The sequence below is a fragment of the Theropithecus gelada genome, chromosome 16 (genome assembly GCF_003255815.1).
Source record: "Theropithecus gelada isolate Dixy chromosome 16, Tgel_1.0, whole genome shotgun sequence".
In the NCBI taxonomy this organism is placed as follows: domain Eukaryota; kingdom Metazoa; phylum Chordata; class Mammalia; order Primates; family Cercopithecidae; genus Theropithecus; species Theropithecus gelada.
In genome coordinates, this window is record NC_037684.1 from 40,410,330 (window position 1) to 40,438,053 (window position 27,724).

Here is a 27,724-nt window from a genome sequence, read left to right on the forward strand (position 1 = left end):
AATAGCATTAGCTATTTGTCTATTTTCCATACACAGCCTTGCCAGCATCTATTTTTTCTTGACTTTTTAATAATCACCATTCTGACTGACAAGATGGTATCTCATTGTGGTTTTGATTTGTATTTCTCTAGTGATCAGTGATGTTGAGCTTTTTTTCATATGTTTGTTGGCCACATAAATGTCTGCTTTTGAGAAGTGTCTGTTCATGTCCTTTGTCTACCTTTTTATGGGGTTGGCTTTTTTTTCTTGTAAATTTGTTTAAGTTCCTTGTAAATTCTGGATATTAGACCTTTGTCAGATGGGTAGATTGCAAAAACTTTCTCCCATTCCGTCATCTGTCTGTTCACTTTGATGACAGTTTCTTTTGCTGTACAGAACCTCTTTAGTTTGATTAGATCCCATTTGTCAATTTTTGCTTTTGTTGCAATTGCTTTTGGTGATTTCATCATAAAATCTTTGCCCATGCCTGTGTCCTGAATAGTATTGGCTATATTTTCTTCTAGGGTTTTTATGGTTTGGGATTTTACATTTAAGCCTTTAATCCATCCTGAGTTAATTTTTGTATAAGGTGTAAGGAAGGGGTCCAGTTTCAGTTTTCTGCATATGGCTAGCCAGTTTTCCAAGCACCGTTTATTAAATAAGGAATCCTTTCCCCATTGCTTATTTTTGTCAGGTTTGTTGAAGATCAGATGGTTGTAGATGTGTGATCTCATTTCTGAGATATCTATTCTGTTACATCGATCTCTGTGTCTGGGTACCAGTGCCATGCTGTTTTGATTACTGTAGCCTTGTAGTATAGTTTGTAGTAATGTAGCATGATGCCTTAGGCTTTGTTGTTTTTCTTAGGATTGGCCTTCTATTTCAAATGCATAGAAAATTTCTGCAAAGACAACAATGATAGAATTACTATTATCACTACTCGGTTAGTGCTACCTGGCTAGATGACCCTCCTACTTGGTGTTTATGTCCATGTCTTTGGGGAAATATTGTGATATTTATGAGACATTTTGTTGGACTTTCAGTAAAGGCATTGTCAGCTCTCTCTCCAGCTGGACTTCTTCTTTTGTTAAGAGCAGTGACCTTTGGTGGGTGCCCATCATGCCCCTTGGTCCCTATGGAAACTGGACCATCAGTTACCTCCTGCCAAACCAAGGATGAGAGGAGTTGTATTAGACACTGATCTCCACTCCAGGAAGTTTTGGAATGCAGTGTGGCAGGGGTATGCCAGAGCTTGGTATCCTCAGCTCTGTAGCCTGGACTCCTGGCAGACAGGCTAGCTGTGGCTTTGCTCTTAGTCTCGGGGCAGAGAGAGCCTCACACTCCAAAAGCATAATCCTGGGGTTTTGTTTTTGTCAAAGGACAGGAATCCCTGCCCAGCAATGCTCACTCTCCAAAGTGCCTCAACAATGTGGCAGAGAGAGTTTGGCGGGGCCAGCAGGGAAAAGGGGCCATTCATTAGGCCCTCCCTCCCCCATTAGCTGGCAGCTTCATGACCACTTGTTAGGGGCCAGTGTCTCTAACTAAGAGGATCCCAGGTTGAAAGAGCAGGACTGTAATGACACCTAGAGGTCTCCAGTCTCCAGGTGACACACCCCCTTCTGATGCTGAGTCCCTGCTGTGCTTGACATGTCCTTAGTACACACCTGACCCATGTTTGCTAATATTATATTTATCCTTTGTCTACCGAGATGCCACTCTGTCCACCGTGAAGACAACTTTTACATCATTAAACAGAGCATTTTTATCTCCTCACATCAGAAAAAACTAAAATCTCTCCAATTCGTTGATATGGAGGTGAGAGAGGAGACAGGAGGGCTGAAATTTGTCAGGGATGGAAAATAAAATTCTGCAGGGAGCAACTGCCATGGAATTTGGAGAGTTGGACAAAGATGAGAAAGTCTGAGCCATTTTGCCCTTTTCAGGGGCAAATTTACCTTATTAAATCTGCCTTGTTATCGCTTTCTGGGTATCAGGTTGTGCTTCTTTCTTTCTTCTTCTTCCTTTTTTTAAATCTTTTTGAGATGGAGTCTCACTCTGTCATCCAGGTTGGAGTGCGATGGCGCAATCTTGGCTCACTGCAACCTCTACCTCCCAGGTTCAAGCGATTCTCCTGCCTCAGCCTCCTGAGTAGCTGGGATTACAGGTGTGTGCCATCATGCCTGGCTAATTTTTGTATTTTTCGTAGAAACGGGGTTTCACCAAGTTGGCCAGGCTGGTCTCAAACTCCTGACCTCAAGTGATTTCCCTGACTCGGCCTCTCAAAGTGCTGGGATTACAGGTGTGAGCCACCTCGCCTGGCCAGGTTGTGCTACTTTTTGATTGCAGCATTGTACTGAGATGGCATGAGGTAACCCAGAATTACTTGACAAGTCTTTCATAAGTCTTCACAATCATTCTTATGAACTTATCCCTGTTTTACAGATGAAGAAACTGAGGTTCAGCATGGTCATGTGACTGGCCCAGGATGGTACATGGGAGAGCCAGCATTACATCCCAGATTTGCCTATTTCCATGTGCCATTCACTCCCCCATGTGGCTGTAACACCTCTGGGGACTAAACTATGATCCCCAGGCCCTCCGTCACTGTCACATTCTGGACAAGGCCATGCCTAGAATTTATATCACATCAAGGTAGTAAGAAGGAGCTAAGTTAGTGAGTAAAGAAGTTATTTGGGTAACTTCCATTGTGTATCAAATTATCTTGAAACATAATGGTATAAAACAGCAACTGTTTTATTGTGCTCATGATTTTGTAGGTGTGGAATTTGGGAAGTGCTCAACTAGGCAGTTTTTACATGGAGTTTTCTCATGCAGATGCAGTCAGATGTTGGCTGGGGCTGCAGTTATCCGAAGGCTCAACTGGGCTGGACGTCCATCTAAGATGGCCCAATCCCATGGCCGGCAGCTAGTGCTGGCCACTGGTTGGAAGCTTAGTTGGGCTGTCAAGCAGAGCACCTGCACATACTCTCTAAACAAGTGGTTCTCAACCAGAGGTGGTTTTCCCATCAAAGGGACACTTTTGTCTATCACAACTAGAGTGCTACTAACATCTGGTGGATAGAGGCTAAGGACGCCATCCTGCAACGCACATGACAATCCCCAGAAACAAAGAAATATTCAGCCACAAATGTCCATAGGGTTAAGGTGGAGAAACCCTGTTCTAAAGCATGGTGGTCCCAGGGTGTCAGGTTTCTTACATGAGGCTGGCTTCCCCTGAGTGAACTCCAGAGAGAACCTGGTGGAAGCTACATCTCCTCTTATGACCCAGCCTCGGAAGTCACATAGTGTGAGGTGTGGTGGCTCACACCTGTAATCCCAGCACTTTGAGAGGCCGAGGCAGGTGAAATCACTTGAGGTCAGGAGTTCAAGACCAGCCTGGCTGACATGGTGAAACCACATCTCTGCTTAAAAATATAAAAATTAGCTGGGCGTAGTGTGGGCACCTGCAATCCCAGCTACTCGAGAGGCTGAGGCAGGAGAATTTCTTGAACCTGGGAGGCGGAGTTTGCAGTGAGGGAGATCACGCCATTGCACCTCCAGCCTGGACGACAGGGTGAAACTCCATCTCAAAAAAAAAAAAAAAAAAAAAAAAGTCACATAGCATCACTTCTGTGTACTTTGTCAAAGCAGTCACAACGCTGCCTAGACTCATGGACAGGAGACAGGGCCCCCGCCTCTTAGTGGAGTGTCAAAGATTTTGTGGTCATTTTTTCACAACCAAGGAAGATAATGGGGATCAGCATAGTGGGAAGCAGGCAGGGCCAGAGAAGCACTGGGGGTTTTCCTCTGGTCACCAGCCCATCCTGCTGGACACTGGTCACGCTGACACTGAGTCACTGGACAAGCTCCCAGGAGCAGCTCTTGTCACTGACTCCAAAGCCTTGTCAAGAACCCCTACACCATGAACCCTTTATCAAAGCACTCTGAGTTTTCTCTGGACCAGTAGGAAACTGAGATCAGGGTGTCTGTATTTGACTCTTTTTCCACTTTCTTCCTCCTTCTCTCCAATTAAACCCTATCCATCCTTCCCAGCAGTTGATAACTGGGCTCTCACTTGCTCCTGTAACCTCTATCTACCTCTGGGCACCTAAGCACTTCATTGCAAGTCCTTTTATTGTTGGCTTGAGCAGGGGAATGTGCCATTAATGATTTAATCTCCACAAGACATTTCTCCCTAGTTGCTAGTCATGGATGATAATTAGCAACTGTTAATTCCTGATAATTAACAAGCTGATACTTAGAGGTAATCGTGCCTTGGTAATCATCTTAAAAAGCTCCCGTCTCTACTAAAAATGCAAAAAAAATTAGCCGGGCACGGTGGCGGGCCCCTGTAGTCCCAGCTACTTGGGAGGTTGAGGCAGGAGAATGGCGTGAACCCGGGAGGCGGAGCTTGCAGTGAGCCAAGATTGCGCGGCTGCACTCCAGCCTGGGGCTACAGAGCGAGACTCTGTCTCAAAAAATAAATAAATAAATAAATAAATAAAAATAATAAAAGCTCAAGAAGGCTGCCTGCTTCTGGAAGCCAGTCCTCAAAAGATGACACTATATGTTGGCATCTCTACCCCAGGAGTTTAGCTGGAGCCCTGTACTTTTGTATACAAGGGCAGTGATTGGAGAATAGATCACTCTAATCTTTGATTTAGTTTTCTTCTCTGATTCTGGAAACAATACATGTTCTTTGAGAAACTTTGTTGAGCACAGAGAAGTATTTAAAAAAAAAATGCACAACCTAATTACCTGGAAGCAGCCACCATCAACATTTTGGGTTATTTCTTTCCAGTCTGTGAATTTTGTTTACAGTTGAGTTTAGGTTAAAAGTGTGATGTTGCATTCAACTTCATTCATTTACTATTATAGTGTAAACATTTTCTCTTGTGGTAGCAACTTATAAAAAATGGCTCCTCTCCTATAAGAAAAATCAAATGAACGTGAGATTCGTGGGATAGAGAAGGAACCGTGTAAAAGCAGAAGCTCGAACAAGGGCCTAGGAATGCAGTCCAGACTAGGGTGCATTCAAGGTCACTCCTGTCCCTACTGAAGACACTGGGTGGGAGAATATTTAACACATGCACAACTACGTAGGAAAAACGACTAAAAGGCAATGAACTAAGATATTAATAATGATGGTGTTCTCAGAGTGGGAAAGCACAGGTAATTTTCATTTTCTGTGTTATATAATTTTCTATGCAATACAGAAAAAAAAGTACTGGGTCAGGATCTAAAATATTTCTAGTGCACACTTTTATCTTTCCAAGTAACTGGCTGGGTAATCCCAGGTACTTCTCCCCTCTGGATTTTGGTTTCCTGTGTGTAGTTTGAGGGAAATATTAGTCCTGCCACCCCACAAGGTGGGTTTCAGAAGTAGAAATCCTGGGTCATAGTGCACCTCCAAGAAGCTACCAGAAGATATGGCTGGATGACTCCCAACAATATGCCCTATAGTATCAAACGAGAAGCCTTTATGTGACACTTGGCCACTTCTAAAGAAACATTTCCGAATACTGTGTCTCATACATTTCTAGATTGCCTGAGTGACCTACTTTGGATGATTTTCCTTCTTCCCAACACTCTTTGAACCCATATTTCTTCAGCAGGGAGATGATGTAGTCCAAGCATAGACTTTGGAGTTAGACCAGGGTTTAAAACCAGCCTACCACTCACCTATGATTTCCTGTAGGCTACTCCACATCTGTAACCCTGAGTTTCTCCATCCACAAAGTGGGACTAATCCCACCTACTCATGGGGTTATCGTGAGGTCCTGATGAAACCCTGTACATGAAGGGCTTTGCACAGTGCCTGGGGGCTAACCAATACTCAGTCAATAACATTATTTATTTATAAATAAATAGGATTACGTAATAAAAGCATAGATATAATTTTGTAATGAATAAGATTGCTGTTTTTCACCCCAGGTAGCATTCCATAAATGTATTACATACTCTGGAAATAGATGAAACTTTTTGGTTTTCCTAGGTCTGTTCCAGGCTTTAGGATCTGCTGTTGTCGAGTCTGGCAGGCAAGGTCACTTTCAGCCTCTTCTTTCATTTCTTGCTTTTGTAGATTAAGATCCAATCTCCTCTCCACTTTCATCTTTTCAAATCTCCAAGACATGAATCTTTTTCATCTCCCTGCCAAGCTTAACATTAAGATTGGCTGCTCAGCTTCAACCAGGTAACAGCAGTCATGCTTCGGAAGTTCTGATCCATTCTCTCTGCAAGACGCAGGGGCTTAGTCCACTGTTGCTTAATAACAATACCTTATGCCAGGATCATGCTTTAGATTTTTTTCAAAGCGTAGTCGTATCTGCTGTCACGTTTAATCACACCAGCAATTTTGTGGAGTGAGCAAGGCAGGTCTTCCTATTCTTCGTGGCAGGTAGTGTGGTTCCCAAAGTGGGTTTCACAGAACATGATGTCTTTTTTTTTTTTTCTCTCAATTAAGTTTGGAAAATACTGAAATAAGCAAAGCTAATCAAGCTTTTCAAAGTCTTTACCATAATGTGCAATGCAGTTCTTCAAGAGCTAGGTGCAGTGCTTCTCACAAGCTGGGTTTTTTTTTCTTTCTTCCTTTTAACCACTTTTTCTAGAATATTCCATGGAATTATTGCTCCATAGAACCCACTTTGGATAAACTCATGGGGGTGGGAGTTTGAGAATGCAAGCCTTGTAAAAGGGCTTGGGAGTGGGGCAAGGTAAGGTTCAAATTGCAGGTACCACCATTTGCCAGCTGAGTGCTCTTGTGTAAGCTTCTTAACCTCTCTGATCTCAGTTTGCTCACTTGTAAAATGGGGATGGTAATAGAATAGCCAGGATTAGAATAGGGAGTAAAGTACTTAACAGGATGCCTAACAATGATAAACATTCAATATATTTTAGCTTTTATTATTAGTCTCTTCCTCCATGTTATCCAGGAGAAAATTAGGCTTCAGAGAGTGTCTTAATTTGTTCTGTGTTGCTATAAGAGAATACCTGAGACTGGATAATTTAAAAGAAAAGAGGTTTATTTAGCTCTTGGTTCTGCAGGCTGAAACATTCAAGGCCATATCCCTGGCCTGTGATGAGGGCTTTCATATGGCATCACAACACAGCAGAGAACTCACCACCATGATAACAGCACCAAGCCATTCCTGAGGGATCCCGTGACCCTGGACACCTTCCTAGGCCCACCTCCCAACACTGCCACATTGAGGATCAAATTTCAACATGAGCTTTGGTGGGGACAAACAAACCACCTTATCCAAACCAAAGAAGAGGGGTTAATTTCCCAACCTTACATGGATGTTTAGTAGCATGGTTGAGTGTAGTAAGTTCAAGGCTCTGTTCGCCTATGGGAGCCATATCCCTTTGTTCTCCACTGATCCGCTTACCCCTGCTAACCATCTTTGGGGTTTCAATTCCATTTCCTTTGGCAGATGTTGGGACTTTGTGAGCTTCAAGTGTAAATGACAGTATTTGGCTAACTACTAATATAAAAATACTATCATTACAATGTCACGACTGCTTCCCACCAATTGGCAGCAGCCTTGCCCTGGGCCTCCCCTAGGAGTCGGCTTCTCTTCCTCAGGACCTGGGTTCTGCCTGTTATGATGCTACCCCACCTTCAGTCAGAACGGGATGCTGTGGTTTCCCATTTTTCCAGCTCGCAAACTCTGCAAGCAGCAACACCTCTGATTTTGTCGCCTCTTCCGCAGCTGCAAGCACAGGGCTTATAGGCGCTTTACTAGATACCTGTGCTAGATACAAGCTGTCCCGCTCCCCTCTGCCCACCCTGTTGCAGGGACAATGACTTGGCTGCATGGAGAGGGCTGACTGTTTGGCATTTCATTTCTCCCTCTTTTGTCAAAGCCAACACAGGGAGGATCATTGTGGCTTAAAACTCTGTGCTCTTCAGCCTTGCAAACATGGACATAGACTCACGCATGTCTCCAGGAAGCCAATGTGTGGCTCACTCTGTAGATCAACTTTCCCATGATCAACTGCTAGGGCAGGGCGGGCGCTGTGGAATCAGGGCCAGCGTGCACCGCCCAACCCCTTCTCACAAAGAGGCTCTAATCTCTCCCACTCTCCTCCTACGGTCAACTCAGACTCTGCAGACAAATCTGGCTTCTATCCCTTTTCAGCTGTCTCAATACCCACCCGTGCCTCGGATCTCAACTGGGACATGATACCATCCCTGGGGTAGGGCCCTAGGACACCACTGGAGCCCTGATATTGGTGGACTGCACCAAAGCGCTGCTGCACCTCTTTCCTAAACATCACTAACATCCCGTTTCAAAAGTTCTGACTTTGCAATATTGCAAGGAGCCAGTGAAAGATGCTGACAGTGTATAGCAAACTTGCAGCCACGGCTGGCTTGGGTGACACAACCTTTCTGAGTTGCCCCAGGCCTCACCCTCTTCTAGAGATGGCTCTGCCTGCCCCCTCCAGCCCCACTGAATGACCCCTTCTGGGCTCTTGTCATATCCTGGGTTTTCCCCCATCATAGCAGTTGCTACATTACAATGCCATCACCTGTTTGATTGGCACAGCACTTCTCAGATTTTAGTAGGCAGACAACTCACCTGGATCCTGTTAAAATGCAGATTTCAATTTAGGATGTTGGAAAGGCCAGAGAATCTATTTTTCTAACCAGCTGCCTGGTGATACCCGTGTGACTGGTCCATGGATCATATTGGAGTAGCAAAGACCAATTGTTCTGAACTTTGGCTACACATTAGAATCACTTGGCAACATTTAAAAAATACCATTGCCCAGGCCCCACTTGAGCCCAGTTGTATCAGAATCTCTTGGAGCAGCGCCAGGGTATCAGGGATTTTTAGACACTTCCTAGGTGATTCTAGATTACAGCCAGAGCACAGGAGCCCTGAGACTGGCTATGGGCTCCATGGGGGCTGGCATCCATCTGCCTCGCTCTCCACTGTTTTCTAGCTCCAAGTCCAGTGCCTGACCCTGGCAGGTATCAGCAGGTGGGGCTTGTGGTTGACCTTGCATAGACACTTAGCTTCTATTTTTCTCATTCAGAGCTGGCCCCTGCCAACATAGTGTGCTGAGCAGGCAAGAGTCAGCCCATTTCTGATTAGGTGGATTTAGGAGGCTGTTGCACTTGGACTGTGGTGTGGCTTCTTTACTTGTGTTGACCCAGTCCTGCATCTGATTAGTGTCACATGAGGAGGATACCTTCCTCCAAGAAGTCTTCCCTGCCCCTCTACTCCTTCCCAAGGCTGCTGCCAGTGTCCTGTCTGGAGCCAGCATCTCTCACAGAGTGTATTTGAGCCTCAGAATCCTTTTCAACACAGAGAAGCTCACCCAGCAGAGTGCTCTCCTCCATTCTTCCTCTCTACTTCCTGGACAGGTCTCTACCACAGCCCTCAAAGGGCTGCATTTAATTGCTTTGGGGGTGCATATTTTCTTCCAGATGGGAAGCCCTTCAATGACAAGGATAGTGTCATGTTCATTTTTGTATCTCCCATGTCTGGCACAATGGGTTGCTGAATGAATGAATGAAATGAATGAATGAATGAATGAATGGCAGTACCCAGCAAGGGGACTCCCAGAGAGGACAAGGGGGTCCTTGCAGTGGCATGCCAAGAATGCTCTGAATTGCTGCGGGGTTGGGGAGAGGGTGGCACCTCTGTTTCGGTGACTTGGTGTCCTGGGGGTGGCCTGGTGGTCTTTACCCATCCATTGAGCCAGGTTGGGGGTTGACTTTAGTTACCGGCTCCTCATCTTTGTCTTCTCAGAGCCGTGAGCACTGCCACCTGCTCACCCACTCTCCCTGGCCCCAGAGCACAGTCCGTGCTGGTGGGAGTGTGACAACTGGCCGCCCAGCAACGGTCCAGGAAGATGAGTGCCTGCGGGAGGAAGGCCCTGACCCTGCTGAGCAGCGTCTTTGCTGTCTGTGGCCTGGGCCTCCTGGGTATCGCGGTCAGCACCGACTACTGGCTATACCTGGAGGAGGGTGTGATTGTACCCCAGAACCAGAGCACCGAGATCAAGATGTCCCTGCACTCAGGCCTCTGGCGGGTCTGCTTCCTTGCAGGTAAAGGTGCACAGGGTTGGGGACAGCCCTGCCCCCTGACATCACCTGCCCCAAGAGGTCCCTCCCTGGGAAGAGATGGCCAAGAGATGCTGGAAGGAGACTGTTCACCACGGATGATCCCTATATATGGGCACCATCCCTATATGTGGTGCTTCCTGCAGTGACTGGGACCCTGTTCCAAACTCAAGTCCTGATTCTCAATGTCCATTTGAGCCAGTCTTTTCACCTCCCAGGTCTTCCTTCCTGAAAGATGAATGTAACTATGCCTTCCCCACACTCTGCTCCCAGGACTGGATGCGAATGACACTGCACAGATCTCAAATGTTCATGCATGCCTTAGCTCACTGAAGTATTGATCCCATATAATCCTCCCAACAATACTGCAAGACAGTACTTGTTATTTCCACTTTGCAAATACAGAAATGAAGATTCAAAGAGGTTAAGTCTCCTTCACTCAGCTTCCTTGCATCCACTAGTTTATAGAATAGAAGATACTTGGTAGTTTCTCTGTTCCTCCATAAAATGGCACAGAGGAAATGCATGAGCAGGTCCCTCCAGCTTCTGCTGCATGGTAGAGGTTTTGACCGCACTTATCTGGACCTGCCTTTTTACTCACTAGGGCTTCTCTGTAACCCTTCAAGTTACCACTCCAAGAATTCTATCCTTTATCCCTTTATCATGGCCCAAGACTACCCTGCACAAGAAAAGCATATCCAAGTCATACAAGACTAGCTGCAAGCCTGGGCTGGCCTGGATTGCCACAGTGTGGCAACTGGGCTTTTCTTGGTAGGGACCTGTAACTTATGTGTGCATTGGGAAGACACACAGTTTGGCTCTCCCAGCCTTTTTCCTCCCAGCTTTATAGTACAGCTTTGGGGGTTGGAGTGGGTATTGGTTCCCACCAGTATTTAGCAGGGAAGATATCTCAAGGTGTTGAGTCTACCATGGGAATAGCATCCAGCTCTGACTTCTTCTGCCCCAGACTGCATGGCATTGGTCTGTGCTTAAATCTGGAGTTTGAAGTCACTAGGATCTGGTTTCCAGGGTAGTTGACAAGGCTTTTGGAGTTCTGCTCCATGACACCCACACTGGACAATCTAAGTCAGCTATGCACCATTGTCAGCCCCATCTGGCCAAACGCAGTGAGATGGCACCAGTTGTTCACTCAGCATGGAGAGTTTGCAATACCAACCTCTTTTCATGTGACTCTTGGTGCTTGGGTCCATCCTCACACAGGTGCTTCTCCAGGAAGGTTGTCATGTCAGGACATGCCTCCACCCCTGCTGTGGGCTATGAGCCAGGGACAGGACCCCCACAGGGTTTGGATCCAGCTCAGGTGCAAAGACACAGCAGGTCAGAGATGCTAAAAACACTTGGAAATACCATTTGAATGAACTAACTTCAAATCCATGTTCAAGAAGGACCTGGAAATGTGATTCTTGTCTCCACAGGTGAGGAGCGGGGGCGTTGCTTCACCATAGAATATGTGATGCCCATGAACACCCAGCTGACATCCGAGTCCACAGTCAATGTTCTGAGTAAGTGCCTTGAGTCTGGCAACCTGGGCCACTGGCTGGACAGAGAGGAGCAGGGCAGAGGGAAGAGTCAGGGTGCCAGCATATTTCTCAAGAGGAATGCCCTTAGACTCCACTGGGTATGCTGACCTGAGTTCACTACAGCTTAATTTTCCAGTAGTGAAAACAGGTTGCTGGAGTCTCCTAGTCTACTGACCCAGGCATCAATCAGGGAACTGAGCTCTCTGGATCCCAGGGAGCCTGACTTTATGGCCTTGACCTCAACAGAGTCAGTTCTGCCCCCAGTATGAACTTGCAATATTGCAATGCTATTCTGATACTAATCGCCTGGAGTTAACAGAGACTCCACAGGTTTAAGGTCTCAGCCCCTAGCATGACTACCCTTATTTCAGATGCCAGCTGCAAGTTCAGAGGTCCCTGGCCTCCTGCACTTCTGACCAACTAGTTCCAAATATGGGAGCTCCCATAACTCCGTCAGGTTCAATAATTTGCAAAAATGACTCACAGAACTCAGGAAAGTGCTATACTTACCATTCCAATTTTATTACAAAGGACACAAATCAGGACCAGCCAGATGAAGAGACACATAGGGCAAGGTCTGGGAGTGGGTCCTGAATGTGGGGCTTCAGAGTCTTCTCCCCACGGAATCAGGTTGTGTCACCATCTTCACACATTGATGCGTTCATCAGCCAGGAAGCTCAACTGAGCTTTGGTGTCCAGAGTTTTTATTGGGTTTCAGTACATAGGCATGATTGAGTACATTATTGATCATGTAACTGAACTCACCCTCCAGCCCCTTACCTTCCCTAGAGGCCAGACTGATATCACCTGGCTCAAAACCCCAATCTTCTAATCCCATGGTTGGTGTTTCTGGCCCCCATCCTGAGTCACCTGGTAAGCAAAAACTCAGGTGTGGTTGAGAGACCTACTGTGAATAATGGAGACACTCCCATCCTTGGAAAATTCCAAGAATTTAGAGGTTATCTCTCAGGAACCAGGGACAAAGACTAGCCCCAACAGAACTGCTACCCAACTAATTACAAGTTGAAGAAAACAGAGGCTGTAACTGTCCCCTGCACCATTCAGAGCAACCCCTTGCCCAAGGAAATGGTGAATCTGCCTGGAAGAGGAAGCAAGATGGAATGACCTGGCCCTTCCACAACTGCCGTATTTGCCGGCAGTATGGACTCCATATTGGCAGACAATGTAGACCCCCAGGAGGGTAGCAGCTTATGCCTGGGGGAAATGACAGAGGCCCTGAAGATGCTGACACTTGAAGTCAGACCTTCCAGGCCCACCTCAGGGACAAAAGTCTTGCCAATAATGGGAGATCCCCAGGCCACCTGATAGGGGTAGAGTCTGGGGAACCCCTGCAGGGGTGGGGATTTGAGGACCTGTTGGTAGACACTGCCAGGAACACTCAACTCGAAATGATGAGGAATGAGTCAGGCCTGGAGACTAACAGGCTGCCCTTTTGTCCTGTTAATTAGAGATGATCCGCTCAGCCACACCATTCCCTCTGGTCAGCCTCTTCTTCATGTTCATTGGGTTTATCCTGAGCAACATTGGACACATCCGTCCCCACCGGACAATACTGGCCTTTGTCTCTGGCATCTTCTTTATCCTCTCAGGTAAGTTGTGTTGTTTTCTTTCCTTGCACCCTGAATTTTTTTTTTTTTTTTTGGAGAGAGTCTTGCTTTGGCACCCATGCTGGAGTGCAGTGGCATGATCTCAGCTCACTGCAACCTCCACCTCCTGAATTCAAGCAATTCTCCTTCCTCAGCCTCCCAAGTAGCTGAGATTACAGGTGCCTGCCATCATACCTGGCTAATTTTTGTATTTTTGGTAAAGGTAGGGTTTTTCCCTGTTGGCCAGGTTGATCTCAAACTCCTAAGCTCAAGCGATCCAACTGCCCTGGCCTCCCAAAGTTCTGGGATTATAGGCATGAGCCACCATGCCCGGCAACCCTGGACTTTTGCTGTTTAACTCCCAAATGACTCTGCATTGGGAACTCCTGGAATCAGGACAGGCTGAGTCAGTCATCCAAACAGAATTGAGTCAGAGCTGGAGGAAACATCTGAGGACCCTGGGCCCATTATTATCTTCCAGAAGAGCAACAGAGGCTCCACAGGAGGGGTGACTGCACAGGCTCCCCTCAGGCAAATCTGGGATTGGAACCCAGGGTTCCTTCCTCACTCCACACATCACTACCCCCAAGGACTTTTTAATTCCCACTATCTTGAGTATTCCTGTTTTTGGAGGGGCTATGTCTTCATATTTGTGCATGAATATTAAACACAATCTGCCTTTGGAATAATGGATCCTTCACCCCCTCCCCCCCATCCCCCAGCTGTCCTCCCGAGACTCCTGCTGTCTCCTTCCCTCTCCAGTCACACACCACACCATAAACCCTCCTAGACCCCTTCAACATGGACTTGTCTTCCTGGACTGATGCCAGGTTGTACTTCAGTTTTCTTTTTATTCATTCATGGTATCTACCAGGACTTATTCTGGCTGCTGGCATCACTGCCTACAAAAAGGGCAGTGTAATGGGAGATACAAACAGTAGACAGGAGATAGGAACCCAGTGTGAATAGGACTATGAATGGTGGCCAGCAAGGACTGCAATGGGGGTCAAGACCAGTGGCTGAAACTCAGGGCAAAGATTGGTCATGGAAGACTACCAGGAGGAGGCAAGCTAAAGGATGAGTAAGCATTAGGCAAAGAAGTGAGGTTGGGGGTGGGGGTGGAAAAGTAGCCTGGAGGGAAGAGGGAGGATGAAGCATTGGGGGAACTGAGTGTAATCATAGCTCATCATGGCAGGTGCAAGGAAAACTGTAGTGAGAAGAGAGACTGGGGAAGGCATCTGAGGTCATCTTATGGATTTCGGACTTTAGGAGAAGCCTTAGATGGATTTTGAGCCAAGGGATGACACGATTGGGTTTGGATTTTAGAATGACCATGCTGGGGAATGGAGGCAGGGAGGGAAGCAAGACAGGAGGCAGGGAGACTAGGCAAGAGGCTATTCCAATAGTAGAGGTGATGGCCCAAACAGGGGGTTGATGGTGGAGAAGAAAGAAATGAGAGGGTTCGAGTGACATTCGAGAGGTAAACTCAACAGAACTAGGATGAGGCTTCCAGGCAAGAGTCAAGGTGAGTGCCAATTTCTTGCTTGGGCACTGGGTAGATGGCATATCACATCATTGATTCAGGGATCACAGAGAGAAGGAGCAGATTTGGGCAGATCATGAGTTTAGTGTGGGAAATGCTGAGTTTGAGGTATCCTTCTGACATCTGGGAAGAGGTGTCTGGAAGGCTGCCAGAGGTCAGTGTCTGGGGCTCATGGGAGTGGCTTGGACCAAAGACAGAGATTGGAGAGCTATCAGCCTAGGGAGTGGGAAAGGAATCCATGGACATGGATGAGATTACTCATAGCTGGTGTGTAGAGTGAGAAGGGGAAAGAAAACAGTAAATAAAGGTGGACTCTTTCTCCTTTTCAAGATGACCTGTGGAGACCTTTTCTTTTGGAGATAATGACTCGGGCCAAAGAAGTGGCTCTTGGGGCATGTAATTTAGGTGCCCCGGACTGACTGGTTAGGGATCCTGGGGAGAAGATGTTTGGATGGAAAATGGATGAGTGAATAGCTTGAATAATTGATGGATGGATGGATGGATGGAAAGAAAGGAAAAACAGCTATTGGATACCAAGCATTCTGATTACCACCTGACTCCTAAGTAATTTTAGGATCCTTTTCCCAATATTTTCTTGTCAACATAGCTTGGGAGTCAGATGGCAGTCAGAAAGTCTGATGCCCAAGAGCCACTCTTTCTTTCTCCTTCCATTCATCCATCCACCCACCCACCCATCCATCCATCCACCCACACACCTACCCACACTTCTTTCCATCCATCTGTCCATCCATTTTTCAATCTACCCACCAACCCATCATCCATTCATTCTTCCATCTATCAATCCATCCTTCCACCCTTCCATGCATCAACCCAACACATATTTATTGAGCACCAGCAATGTCATCAGACCAGCCTTTCCATGGTGAAATTTCCACATAGTCCAAGAGGTACAGACCTAGGGTTAAGCTTTTTCTTTTTCCTTCTGTGAACTTCATGATAGCCAAAGCTATAAACAGTAGCTTTGACATACATGAGGTTTTTCAGCAGTGGGCTACAGGATCAGAAATCTAGGATTGAGATGGGCCACATGAAGTCATTTCAATGATAACAATAGAGAGGGTTCATTTAGGGCACCAATGATTCAAACATAAGTACTAGGAAGATTTCAGTCACACCAATTTTCCTTTAGCATTCATCCTTCCAGATGCCCTAGTTTCATAAAATAATGCGAGTGGAATTAAACCTGAACAGCTCAAAACAGAGTAATTAATTATGTCTTGATTCAATTACAGCTACTAATTGATAGAACTGATGCCTGAGGCAGTCATTTGCATGATGGCAGTAGGAGGTTGGTCCCCCCTGGCCTCCCGATTTAAAGCTTGCCAAAATCTGGACAAACTCCCTTTACCTCCCCTACCTAAAGATCTCAGACAGGCCACACCTTGTGGTCAAATGGGTTACATAGACCATGGACCACATGGGGGCACTCCACAATGATAGGTGCCACCTACCATCTTGGCTCTCTCTGCCCAGGTGGCCTATTTTACCCTTCAGTTCTGTAAAAGCCACTTTCTAGCTCAGTGGTTCACAGCCCTCTTAAGAAAATGCAGTGCCAGGCACAGTGGCTCACGCCTGTAATCCCAGCACTTTGGGAGGCCGAGGCGGGCGATCACTTGAGGTTAGGATTTCGAGACCAACCTGGCCAACATGGAGAAACGTCGTCTCTACTAAAAACACAAAATCAGCCGGGCATGGTGGCAGGCACCTGTAATCCCAGCCTCGGGGGGCTGAGGCAGGAGACTCACTTGAACCCAGGAGGCAGAGGTTACAGTGAGCCGAGATCACGCCATTGCCCTCCAGCCTGGACGACAAGAGTGAAAATCCACCTCAAAAAAAGAAAATACAGTGCCAGGTCCTCATCCCAGACCAGGTGTATAAGAACGTCCAGAGCTGGGGCTCAGGCCTGTGTGGCAGATACGCACAGCAGGGTGAGAATGACTGGGCTTAGCCCATGGCTTAGGAGGGCAGCTATATAGGAGCTTCTTCCCTGAAACTATCTGCTGTCTAGAAGGTGCTGGTCTAAACAGGGTGCTCGGGAGGAAAGTTTCTGCTCTCCTTTGAACTCCACTGAGAGCATTGTTACCCCAAGGCCGGCGGCTTTGCTCCTGAATTGCAAAGGGAGGTGGGTGCCACCTCAGCAAACTTCCCCTCTTCCCTGCTGCCCAACCAGGCCTCTCTCTCGTGGTGGGCCTGGTGCTCTACATCTCCAGCATTAACGACGAGATGCTCAACAGGACCAAAGACGCAGAGACCTACTTCAACTACAAGTATGGGTGGTCGTTTGCCTTCGCCGCCATCTCCTTCCTTTTAACGGAGGTAAAGCCCGTCACCCTAAGTAGGGATAGGCTGGGGCTGGGTGTCGCCCCACTGAGCCAGGGAGAGTGGGGAGAGGGGACATTCCACAAGCATTTTGGACCCTGGACCACCCACCCTACTTCCCTTCCTCATCCCAGAATGTGTCAGTCTTACCTTCCTGGGTCTCCTCCAACCAGGATGTCCCCAGGGCCCTGTTCCTGTCCCCACGTTCACTTCCCACCCTACTCGAGCTGTGTCCTGTGCAAACCCCAGACAGGGGAGATGAGGCAGGCCCCAGCAGCGAGCTGTCCTCTGCTGTCTTCTCCCTGTAGAGTGCCGGGGTGATGTCTGTGTACCTGTTCATGAAGCGGTACACCGCGGAGGACATGTACAGGCCCCACCCTGGCTTCTACCGCCCTCGGCTGAGCAACTGCTCCGATTACTCAGGCCAGTTCCTACACCCAGACGCCTGGGTCAGGGGCCGCAGCCCCTCCGACATCTCCAGCGAGGCCTCCCTGCAGATGAACAGCAACTACCCTGCCTTGCTCAAGTGCCCTGACTATGACCAGATGTCCTCTTCGCCCTGCTGAGCCTCGGCCTCCCGCATCCCTGGACTGTGGGTGGCCAAACAACCCTTCCTGTTCTCTCCAGGTGACCCCTGAGCCCCAGGCCTGTGGTTGACAGGCCCAGGCCACCCATGCTTAGATGTTGTCACTTGACCCCAGTCCTCTCCCAGCTTCTCCAGAAGGGCTCTAACTGCCCCAGCGTGGGTGTGGGAGTCTGGAGTCTGCAGGCAAGCTGATTGTCTGGGAACATGGGAGAAGCCCCGCCCATGTGAGTGCCAATCACAGCAGTGGCTCCAGGAAGCCAGCAGCTCCCTGCAAGCCCAGGAGAAACCGATATTCCCTCTGTATATTCTTCCTGCACCCCCAACTTCATGGCCCTAGGTCAGGGCCAGCTCTGAGATGCCAAGCTCCCTACACAGATGCAGCTGGACTTGTGCACTTGCCAACTGGCCTGGCCATTCACGTTCAAGGTCTGCACCCTCCGGCCGAAAGGTAACTCTGATACAGAGGTCTGGCTGGCTTAGACACGTCAAGCTGGCAGTGTTCCTTCTGAACCCTTTCTCCCTTTTTGTCACCCATGTCCCTCCACGTGACACACCTGTCTGTGCTCTTCCCTCCCCGACACAGGCTGTGAACCTTTTCTCCTTGCCTCACACCAGAACTCAGCTGCCCTGGGCCCTGGCCCTAAGGGACTAAGGGTGGCTCTGAGGTCACACTGATGAAGTCACAAAGAGGTGTTAATGGCTGAAGACATGATAATATGTATGGCCCTTTGATAACATATTTTACAAGAGCCTTTTATGCCTTAACCCAAATAACTGATTCTGACAATGAGAATTTTAGAATTGGGCTGATCTGAGTTCCTATTACCAGATCCTGTTTCTGGTCCTGGGGATACTGCCCCCTTACAAGGTCAATATTTCTGGACCAAGGCCCTAAGATGGAATCTTGTAGACAGCTAAACCACCTAAGTGGAAGGTAGCCTTTGAAGAGGCTGCCTGAGAGTGGGAGCTGGATTTGGTGACACCTGGTACGTCTTGAGTTCAAACAAAGGCAGACTTGGAATAATCCAGCTGCTCTCCGAAGGCTGCCTGTGAACATTTGGGGGTTGCCAATTTAATCCTAATATAGAGGAGTGTCTGCTTCCTGGGTGTAGGACAGATGTAGGCAAATCAGATTTTTCCAGAAGACCAGGCAGTGTGACACCCATTCTTCTGGTGGGCAACTGGACCTAAGGGGGTTTTAATCACCTTCCGTAAGTCCACAGAAGCCACTGCAAGCCATGCACCCCTTAGCTCTCCAAGTGTCCGCTCAGCTTAGACGTTTTTGGTTTTGAGATTTTGAGTAGCAAAACAATGCTGTGTGTCGCTATTCTGCCTGCTCTCCTCTTGCCCTCTTTAAGACACCGTTAGGTTCTGAGAACAGAAAGCCATGATGGCGATACATGGACTCTAGCATGTAGTCTAGAAAGCTGCACATCTGTTGTGTGCAGCCTTGGAGGGGCTGTGTGTTAGGCAGCTGCGCTGCCATAATGAATTACCACAGGCTGGATGGCTTAAAAACACACATGAATTTTCCTACAGTTCTGGGGACCAGAGTCCAAGATCAAGGTGTCGGCAGGATTGGTTTCTTCTGAGGCCTCTGTCCTTGGCTTGCAGACGGCTACCTTCCTGCTGTGTCCTCATGTGGTCTGTGTGCCTGTGTCCCCGGTGTCCCTCAGTGTGTCCAAATTCCCTCTCCTGATACAGACACCAGTCAGATTGGATTTGGGTTCATCCCCAATTAATTGGTGGTTAATTTTCATGAAATAACCTCTTTAAATGCTCTATCTCCAAATATAGTCATTCTACAAATGAATTTAGGAAAGACAGAGTTTAGCCCATAACAGGTATTTTGTTGTTGGATTCTTCCATGTGTCTCACAGCATGGTAGAGGAGAAAGATAAGAGAAGCCAGTTCTGGTCCCAATTTAGCCACTCATTCACCACGAATCCTTGAGCAACACCCTTCCACTCTGAGGGGCTTGGCCTAAATGGTTTCCAAGCCCACTCTCCTCCTACCCACCCACAACTCCAATGACTCAGCCTCCTGTGGGAGGCTCCCTGTTGCTTTTGTATGTGGCTTTTCAATCCTTACCTATAAACTGATAGCAATTGTGAGGCCCCCTTTCCTCTCCACTGGCACCCTTGCAATGACTGTTGTATTCTTCAGTTACTGTTTACAGAGTAATACCGAAACCATGTTCTCCCCACAACAAAGTAAAGGAATCCGTTTTTGTGCTTGGAGACAGTTAGATAGCGTTTCCAAACTGGACAATCATTTAGGTGAGCTCTACTCCAATTTTTATCAATGTAATTAGCTCTTAATTGCACTTTTCTCTCTCTAGAACACTTTCTCTGTCACTGTGCCAGGCTTGTTTTTTGTGCACCTGGAAAAAATAGAATCCACTCCTAAATACAAGCTGATTGTGGACTCAGACATCACTAGGTTCGGTCTTTACTGGCCCTGATGCTGAGCTGCTAAATGAAGGAGCCCTTAGCCTGGGAAGATGTGGTTTACACGCGTCTTAGGAACAGGTTCTGGGCCATTTTTTTCCCCATCGGGGGTGGGTGAATGTGTCAATAATCATACCACCATCACAATTTCCTTTCTGTCTATAAATTCATCTCAGAATCAGGGCCTAGTTGCAGCCTCTCCTCAATCAGGAGATTTTTACCAAGCATTAAACATGTACAAAACTCAACTCAGAAATCATAAATTAGGGTCTCTTCTTCAATATACATTCTGATCTTTTGTTTCCTCAAGCACTGTAAAAAAAATGGGAGGGGATAATAACACTAATAAACCCAAGTGTTATGAATTGTGGAATAAAATGACTTGGGGTAACAGGGAACAATCTGACATTGGTTCCCCCACACCTGGAACTCACTACCCATTTTTTTTTTTTTTTTTTTTCTGTGTGAGACGATGTCTTGCTCTGTCACCCAGGCTGGAGTGCATGTAAGAGTTAAAGAAAGAGGAAAGAACCACAAAAAGTGGCTCAACAGTCAAAGACAGGTTTATTTTGGAGAATAAACCTGAGAGGGGCTTCTGGATGATTTCGGTCAGGAGCACTCTCTCCTACAGACTAAGAGTATTTATTGGTGAAAGAGCTTGGACTGTTTCTGTGTGGGGGAGAAGTTTATGGCAGGGTTGGAACGTCTCTGGTCAGCAAGAGGTTATCTTGGGGCTGACATCTGTCTGGCTGGAGGGGAGGTTATCTCAGGGCTGGCATGTCTCTGGTCGGGGAGGGGTTTAGAATAGTTCTGGTTAGAGATGTCATTTGTGGTTTATGGTCATGCTGACCTTAGCCATTAGGCTGACATCCTTTGGATTTAGGTGGTTTTTGATCAAGGTGAACTTTAAAATGGCAGTGCTTGTATAAGATGGTGAAGCTCCTGCTCTGTCAGTGCAGTGGTGCGATCTCAGCTCACTGCAACCTCTGCCTCCTGGGCTCCAGCAATTCTCCTGCCTCAACCTCCCAAGTAGCTGGGATAGCAGGCATGTACCACCATGCCCAGCTAATTTTTGTATTTTTAGTAGAGATGGGGTTTCCCCATATTGGTCAGGTTGGTCTTGAACTCCTGACCTCAAGTAATCCGCCTGCCTTGGCCTCCCAGAATTCTGGGATTACAGGCATGAGCTACTGTGCCCATCCCCTACCTTCTTTCTTGTCCCATGGGTGAGTCAGTGATGTCCTCCCAGCCCCACCAGTGACCTTCAGAAGAATTCCATGTTACCAGGGCTGCATGCAGAGCTGGGGTGGGGGTGTGGGGGAAATCCACAGGTGCCACAGGCTTATCAGTGGTGTCCCTAGAGAACCACATGTGGGGGGCACCGCTCCTTAATGTTTGAGTAACTCTCCCTTCTCCCTAGATACAGGGGGTCTATTAGGGTTCTCTAGAGAAACAGAATCAATAGGATGAATATATAGAAAGAAAGATTTATTTTAAGAACTTAGCTCAAGAAGTTGTGGAGGCTTGGTGAGTACAACCAAAATACGATAGCGGAGGCTGGTGGGCTAGAGACCCAATGAGGACTTGCAGTTCGAGTCTAAACTTGCAGTCTCCTGGCAGAAATCCTGGCTGCTCAGGGTTAGTCAGCCTTTGTTCTATTCAGGCTTTCAGTGAAATGGTTGAGGCCCACCGACGTTAGCAAAGGTAATTGCTTTACTCGGTGTCCACTGATTTAAATGTTAGTGTCATCCAAAACACACCTTCACAGGACAGTTAGAAAAATGTTTGGCCAAATATTTGGGCAGCATGGTGGCCCAGCCGCATTGACACATAAAACTAACCATTGTAAGTGGAGAAAGGACAGTGGAGGCCAGGGGAGCCACATTCCACCAAGGCCTGAGCAAATTGGTGCCTGGGCTCTGTTCCTTCACCACCTGCCTGGATTTTGGGTACAAAGGCCCACTGGCAGCTCTGCAAGTCTTGACTTTCTCCCCACACTCAGTGAACCACTCTCATAGGCTTGTGTGACACTTGGAAGTTAACTTGCCTTTGGAACACAGCACTCTGCCTAGGGAGGGGGTGCATAAGTGGATGGATGAGTGGATTCTGCCTAATGCACCTGTGCCTGGGGCCTGGCTAGCACTGTGAGTGTGGGTTCATCCATGGCAGCAGTGGCTGCTCCATGTGCCATAGAAGAGATGAGGCTCAGTGGTCACCACTACAAGGGGTGGAGGGTGGTACACTGGAGCCAGCCAGAGCCCCCACCAGGGCTGCTTTTGCTCTTTGGGTTCCAGGCATGCAGATGAGTGAATAGCAACTGAGCAGGTGCCCCTCTAGCATCCACGTCTCCCAGGACAGGCGCTGGGGCCTCATGTCCTTAGTACTGGCAGAGCTGAGGTCTCTGGAGTCTCACATCCCTGAACCAGGATCCTGGGCCTCTACTCTGTGACCCTGGACATGTTACAACCTTCTGGGCCTGCCTCCACTTTCTGGTGTGTGAAGCCAGGACTCCGTGTGTGCTCACTGTAAGGCTAAGATTTTCTGCCTGGGTGGCCCTGTCCTTGAAGGTTTGCATGCACGGGCTCCCTGTCCTGCTGGTTCAGAGGCCTGAGTTCTATCGGGTGCTGCTGAGCCCTCTGTGTGTTACCAGCAGCCCTCCAGACTTCTGTCTTTTCATTCCTATAATGGTGGGGTATAGGTAAAATCACCTCATCAGGCTCTGTCCTCAGACTCTATCCCCAACTCTAGAGGCCGTAAGTTTTACAAGCAAAATGCAACCAAGCTCAAGTAGTAGACTCCTCCCAGCGCCTGCCTCCTGATGGAGGCACCCAGATGACAACACCCCAAAGAATGTGGAATTTAGCTAAGAGATCAGATACTCGCGGCACCACAAGGAAGAATAAGATTTATGCATAACAGAGTGCACATGGCAGGCAGTAGCAGTGGGGAGACAGTTGAGAGGGAGGAAGGCAGAATTCTGCTGCCTTTATTCATGAGTTGGTAGCAAGATGGCAACAGTGATTCCAAACATCCCATCAAGATGCAACAGCATCAGAAGGAAGAGAAGGGTGGTCTTTTTCTCTACGTTTTTCCAAGGAACAAAGACAACTTTCCCAGAAGCAACCCCAGCAGACTTCATGTCATGTCTTGTTGGCCAAAACCAAGTCACGTGCCCATTCCTAAACCACCATCTGGCAAGGGGAACAGGGTGGCCATGTGCTCCAATTATTTATTAATATACAAGTAATTGCCCCAAAACTTACTAGGTTAAGACAGCAACAATCATTTTTTTTTTTTTTTTTTTTTTGAGACAGAGTCTCGCTCTGTTGCCCAGGCTGGAGTGCAGTGATGTGACCTCGGCTCACTGCAACCTCTGCCTCCCGAGTTCATGCCATTCTCCTGCCTCAGCCTTCCGAGTAGCTGGGACTACAGGTGCCAGCCATCATGCCCAGCTCATTTGTTTGGTTTTGTTTTTTTGTTTTTTTGTTTTTTTTTGGTATTTTTAGTAGAGACGGGGTTTCACTGTGTTAGCCAGGATGGTCTCGATCTCCTGACCTCATGATCGACCCTCCTCGGCCTCCCAAAGTGCTGGGATTACAGGCATGAGCCACTGCGCCCAGCCCATATCATGATTATTTCTGACAGCTTTAGGGGTTGGCTGGGCTCAGCAAGGCAGTTGGAGTCAGACAGTGGCTGTCATTTCAAAGGCTTCCCTGCACATTGGTCTGGCAATTGGTGTCCACTGGGACTTCAGCTAAGGTTGTCACTAGAACACCTATGCACAGTCTCTTCTTAAGGCCTGGTCCTCCTCAGAGGGTGACAGCTTGGTTTTAAGAGTAAGGGTCCCAAGAGACAGGAAGAAGCTTCATTGCCTTTCTGGAAGCAGCCTTTGAAATTACCTCATGTCATTTCCATCATAATCCCCAGACTACCCAGATTTATAGAGAAGAGAACATAGATCCCACCATCTCAGATGTAAGGAGTGTCAGAGTTCCATTGTGAGGAGCGCATGAGAGATGGGATCTATGGTAGCAACCATCTTTGAGAAATACAATCTCAAGCACCATGATTGGCTTTGACCAGTGAGTTATTCTCCCAGCCTAGAGATTCTGAAGTTACTGTGGGGTGGGCCCTGAGGGTCTGTTTCTCTAACAAGCTTCCAGGCGATGTCAAGGCCATGATAGGCTCTAGGCTCTCGGGGTTTAGTTCCAGATCTCTGAATTTTTTTAAAGCTCTCCAGATGGTTCTAATATGAAACCAGGGTTGAGAACCACTGGCTTAGATCTACTGGGATTTATCACTGTAGCTGGGGATAAGGCCACCTTCTCCTGAGTCTGGCTGGGGAGTAGCATCCCAAACAAAATGCAGGAAAAGAAGGGAGAATGGTGCTGGGTGGACCCCTGAGGAGGTGGAAGCCCCAGGGACCCCCCTTGCTCTGTCTCAGCCTGCACAGGCCCCACCTCCTTCGACAAGGCTGTGCCTGGGGCAAGATGCCAACTTCATAGGCTCATGCCCAGCCTCTCTGCTCCTGAGCCCTTTCCTCAAGGAGCTGGTATTCACTGGTATGCAGCTAGAGCCTGCCCCTGGAAAGAGGATAGTAGAGGTCAGCATTCTGGAGCCAACATGCCCTCCAGCCCACTGTCAGGGCCAAGGATGGACTTCGGGCTGTAAGCAGGGATGATAAATCCTCAGAAATGATCTCTTGGTCTCGGGCTCTGACTATCAAGTTCAGGTCAATCTTCATCACTGGTCTTTGAATAATTCATTTTGTGCTCAGCAGTTGTAAAAAAGAACAAGGCTCGAAGGCTTTAGAGGTTTCTGATTAGGCAATAAAAGAACCACGTATCACAGCGTTCCCAGCTGACTAACTTGGGTCAATTTTTACTTTAAATCCACCTACACTCATACACCTCCCACCCTATTTCAGATACAACAATGTGTGTGAAAACACCATGTAAACTGTAAAGTCCTCCTTGGATTAAGTTATTTTCGTTAACAAAATGGTGAAGAGACTAAATTAAATAAACCGCATAAGGTGAGTAGCAGCTATTCAAGTCGTAGCAATTCTCAGTGTCCTAAATGATCAATTCTGGAGAGCATCCTACAAGGTCAGTTCACAGGCTTGGGATTCACCCAAGAATGGATTCACCATCTTCAACCCAGACACAGTCTCTTGCGACTGTTGATTTAGATACTATGACTTTAGCTTCGAACCCAGCAGGTCATCACCAACATCCTCACCACCAACATGCATCTAAAGTCTTTATCAGAGTCCTTGGCACATAATAGGTATTTTGCAAGCATTATCTCACGTAAACCTTTCCATCCAGTACGTAGAATACTGAGACCTAAAAAAGTTTAGGGACTTGCTCATGACCACACAGCTGGTAATATTTGCACTGCTCTGCCCTACAAGTCCTGTTTCAAGTGCACCCCCAAGAGCCTGGCACCTACAGCCCTAAATGTTCAGCATGGTAAATGTATCCTCTTCTATAATCAGAGAAATAATCCAGGTTCCCATCCAAAGATAAATGGGAGAAGGAAAGGTCTAAATGCAAACAACAGTGATGTATCATTTCCTGAAAGCCTCTACACATAAATCCTGATTTCTTCACTCCCATCTCTACTCATGATGCCAACCAATGGCATCATGAGTAATGGAAATGGCTCCAGAAAAACTCTGGATTTTCCTAACTGTGGTCAGCCAGTGGTGGAACCTCACCACACTCTTGTTCTGGAGAAACTGGAGCAACTGGAGAAGGACTCATGACACAGGTTTGGCCATGGCACACGTTTGGAGTGTGTGGTTAGGGGTCATCTGGTGCATCCTACCAACGTAACCCCAAGGAAAGTGCTGGAGGAACTGGGCTCAGATCCTGGAGATGAGCTCATGTCAGACTCTGGCCTCCAGAATCCATTTTCCTGGCTGACTCCCAGGGCACCATGGAGCAAATGGCCAGTGGGTGTGCCAAGGTAGGTGAGACCCCCCCCCCAGCATTCAGAAACCCATCAGCTGGAGAGGAGGAAGAGGTGTTTTCGTTTGTTCAGGATGTTTCCTGAAGCACCGGAAGTGTGAGCTCCTGGGTTGATGGCTGTGTGAGGTGCAAAGAAAAAAAAAAGCGTAGTGAGAATGAATTTTACTTAGATGCAAGAAGTATCACCTTGTTGTGCTAAATCAAATCTGTCTGAGCCCCTGTTCACCTGGGTGGTGAGAAATTCAGTATTCCCCAGGGTTGCATGGGAATCCAATGGGGAGGGGATGGCAGTGGCTGCCAGGCTGGAAATCCAAAGTCCAGTGGTGTAGGTGCCAGGGTTCTTGACACCTGGTATCCCGTGTCCTCGCAAACACCATCCTGCCACCCCTCTCAGACCCTGCCAAGGACTCTGGTCTCTGCTGCTCTAGGAACCCATCAATTGCACCTCCTCACTCATTTCCTTCCAAGTGTGGGAACTGTCCCCACGGGTTGACTGCTCTCCCCGACCTCCTCCAAGGACTCCTTCCAATCTGCCACCCCCTTGGGAGGGTCCTGCACATCCTTCCTCAGTGGGTCCTTAGAAACTCAATGGTGGGCTTTTTTTGCCTGGATTGGGGGAAGAAAAAGAGATGGGGAAAATGAAGGACTCATAATAATTTACCCTGTGATCCTATTACTAACAAATTGGTACTATTATTTTGGTTATTGCTACTATTTCTTTAGCACCTATTACATAACAGCTTCTGTCCTGGGCTGTTTATCCAGTGCGATTTCATTTTCTTTATTTGCTTTGAATCCTAGTGCAGAATCTGAGTTAGTTACCCTCTCCAGTTCATGATGTACAGCCATTATTGGTTCACACAAGGCCTGGCTCTTGATTTTTTATTCATTCATTCTTTTTTTTCCTTGCCCCTCTACCCCATGAGCAACCATTCAGATGTGGTTAATATATACATTTTTGTTTCTGTGTGCTCCTTAAGTGCATATTGTTTTCTGGCATGTGTATTTTAATTTAAATAAAGGGTACTGCATTATATATGCATCTCTTTTTCATCCAGCACTGCTTTTACAACATTCTGCTTTCCTCCATGAACATATAGTTCATTGCTTCTAACTGCTGCCCCAAGTATTCCACAGCCTTTGCTTTTTACCTAAACCCCAGTGAAAATCCCAGTAATTAACACCAGGAAAGTGGGATTTGGAGGCCAGAGTCTGACATGACTCATGTTTAGGATCTGACACCAATTCCCCCAGCACTTCTCTTGGGTAATGTTGCTTCCAACTCCCCCACAACACACGCACCAAACAGCACTGCTGAAAATACAGCTGTCTCCTCTTACAGGCCTGGCAACCATTTCTTGGGGCTATACCGAGGGGTGGATGTAACGCATCACAGGCTATGTGTGCACTTAATTTAATCAACACGTTCTCATTGTTCTCCAGCACAGATGCTCCAGTTCATACACCCCATGTCCCCTATCCCCGCTAAAACAGCCCAGCATTCCTCAATCTCAACACTATTGACATTTTCAGCCAGAACATTCTTTGTTGTGGGTGCTGATCCTTGCACTGCAGGAAGTTCAGCAGCATCTCTAGCCCCTACACACAGGATGCCAGTAGTATCTGTA

General features: G+C 47.5%; 1 protein-coding gene across 1 annotated transcript in view; it reads left to right on the forward strand.

Moving 5' to 3' along the window:
- CACNG5 (calcium voltage-gated channel auxiliary subunit gamma 5) overlaps nt 1-17,897 on the forward strand; it is a 51,852-nt gene extending 33,955 nt beyond the window's left edge. Inside the window, exons 2-6 of the mRNA XM_025363116.1 lie at nt 9,741-10,039; nt 11,491-11,577; nt 13,065-13,205; nt 16,937-17,082; nt 17,394-17,897. Of these exons, the coding sequence (XP_025218901.1) occupies nt 9,844-10,039; nt 11,491-11,577; nt 13,065-13,205; nt 16,937-17,082; nt 17,394-17,651 (828 nt within the window). The 5' untranslated portion in view covers nt 9,741-9,843 and the 3' untranslated portion in view covers nt 17,652-17,897. The remainder of the gene's footprint in view (nt 1-9,740; nt 10,040-11,490; nt 11,578-13,064; nt 13,206-16,936; nt 17,083-17,393) is intronic.
- Nucleotides 17,898-27,724: the final 9,827 nt, after the last annotated feature.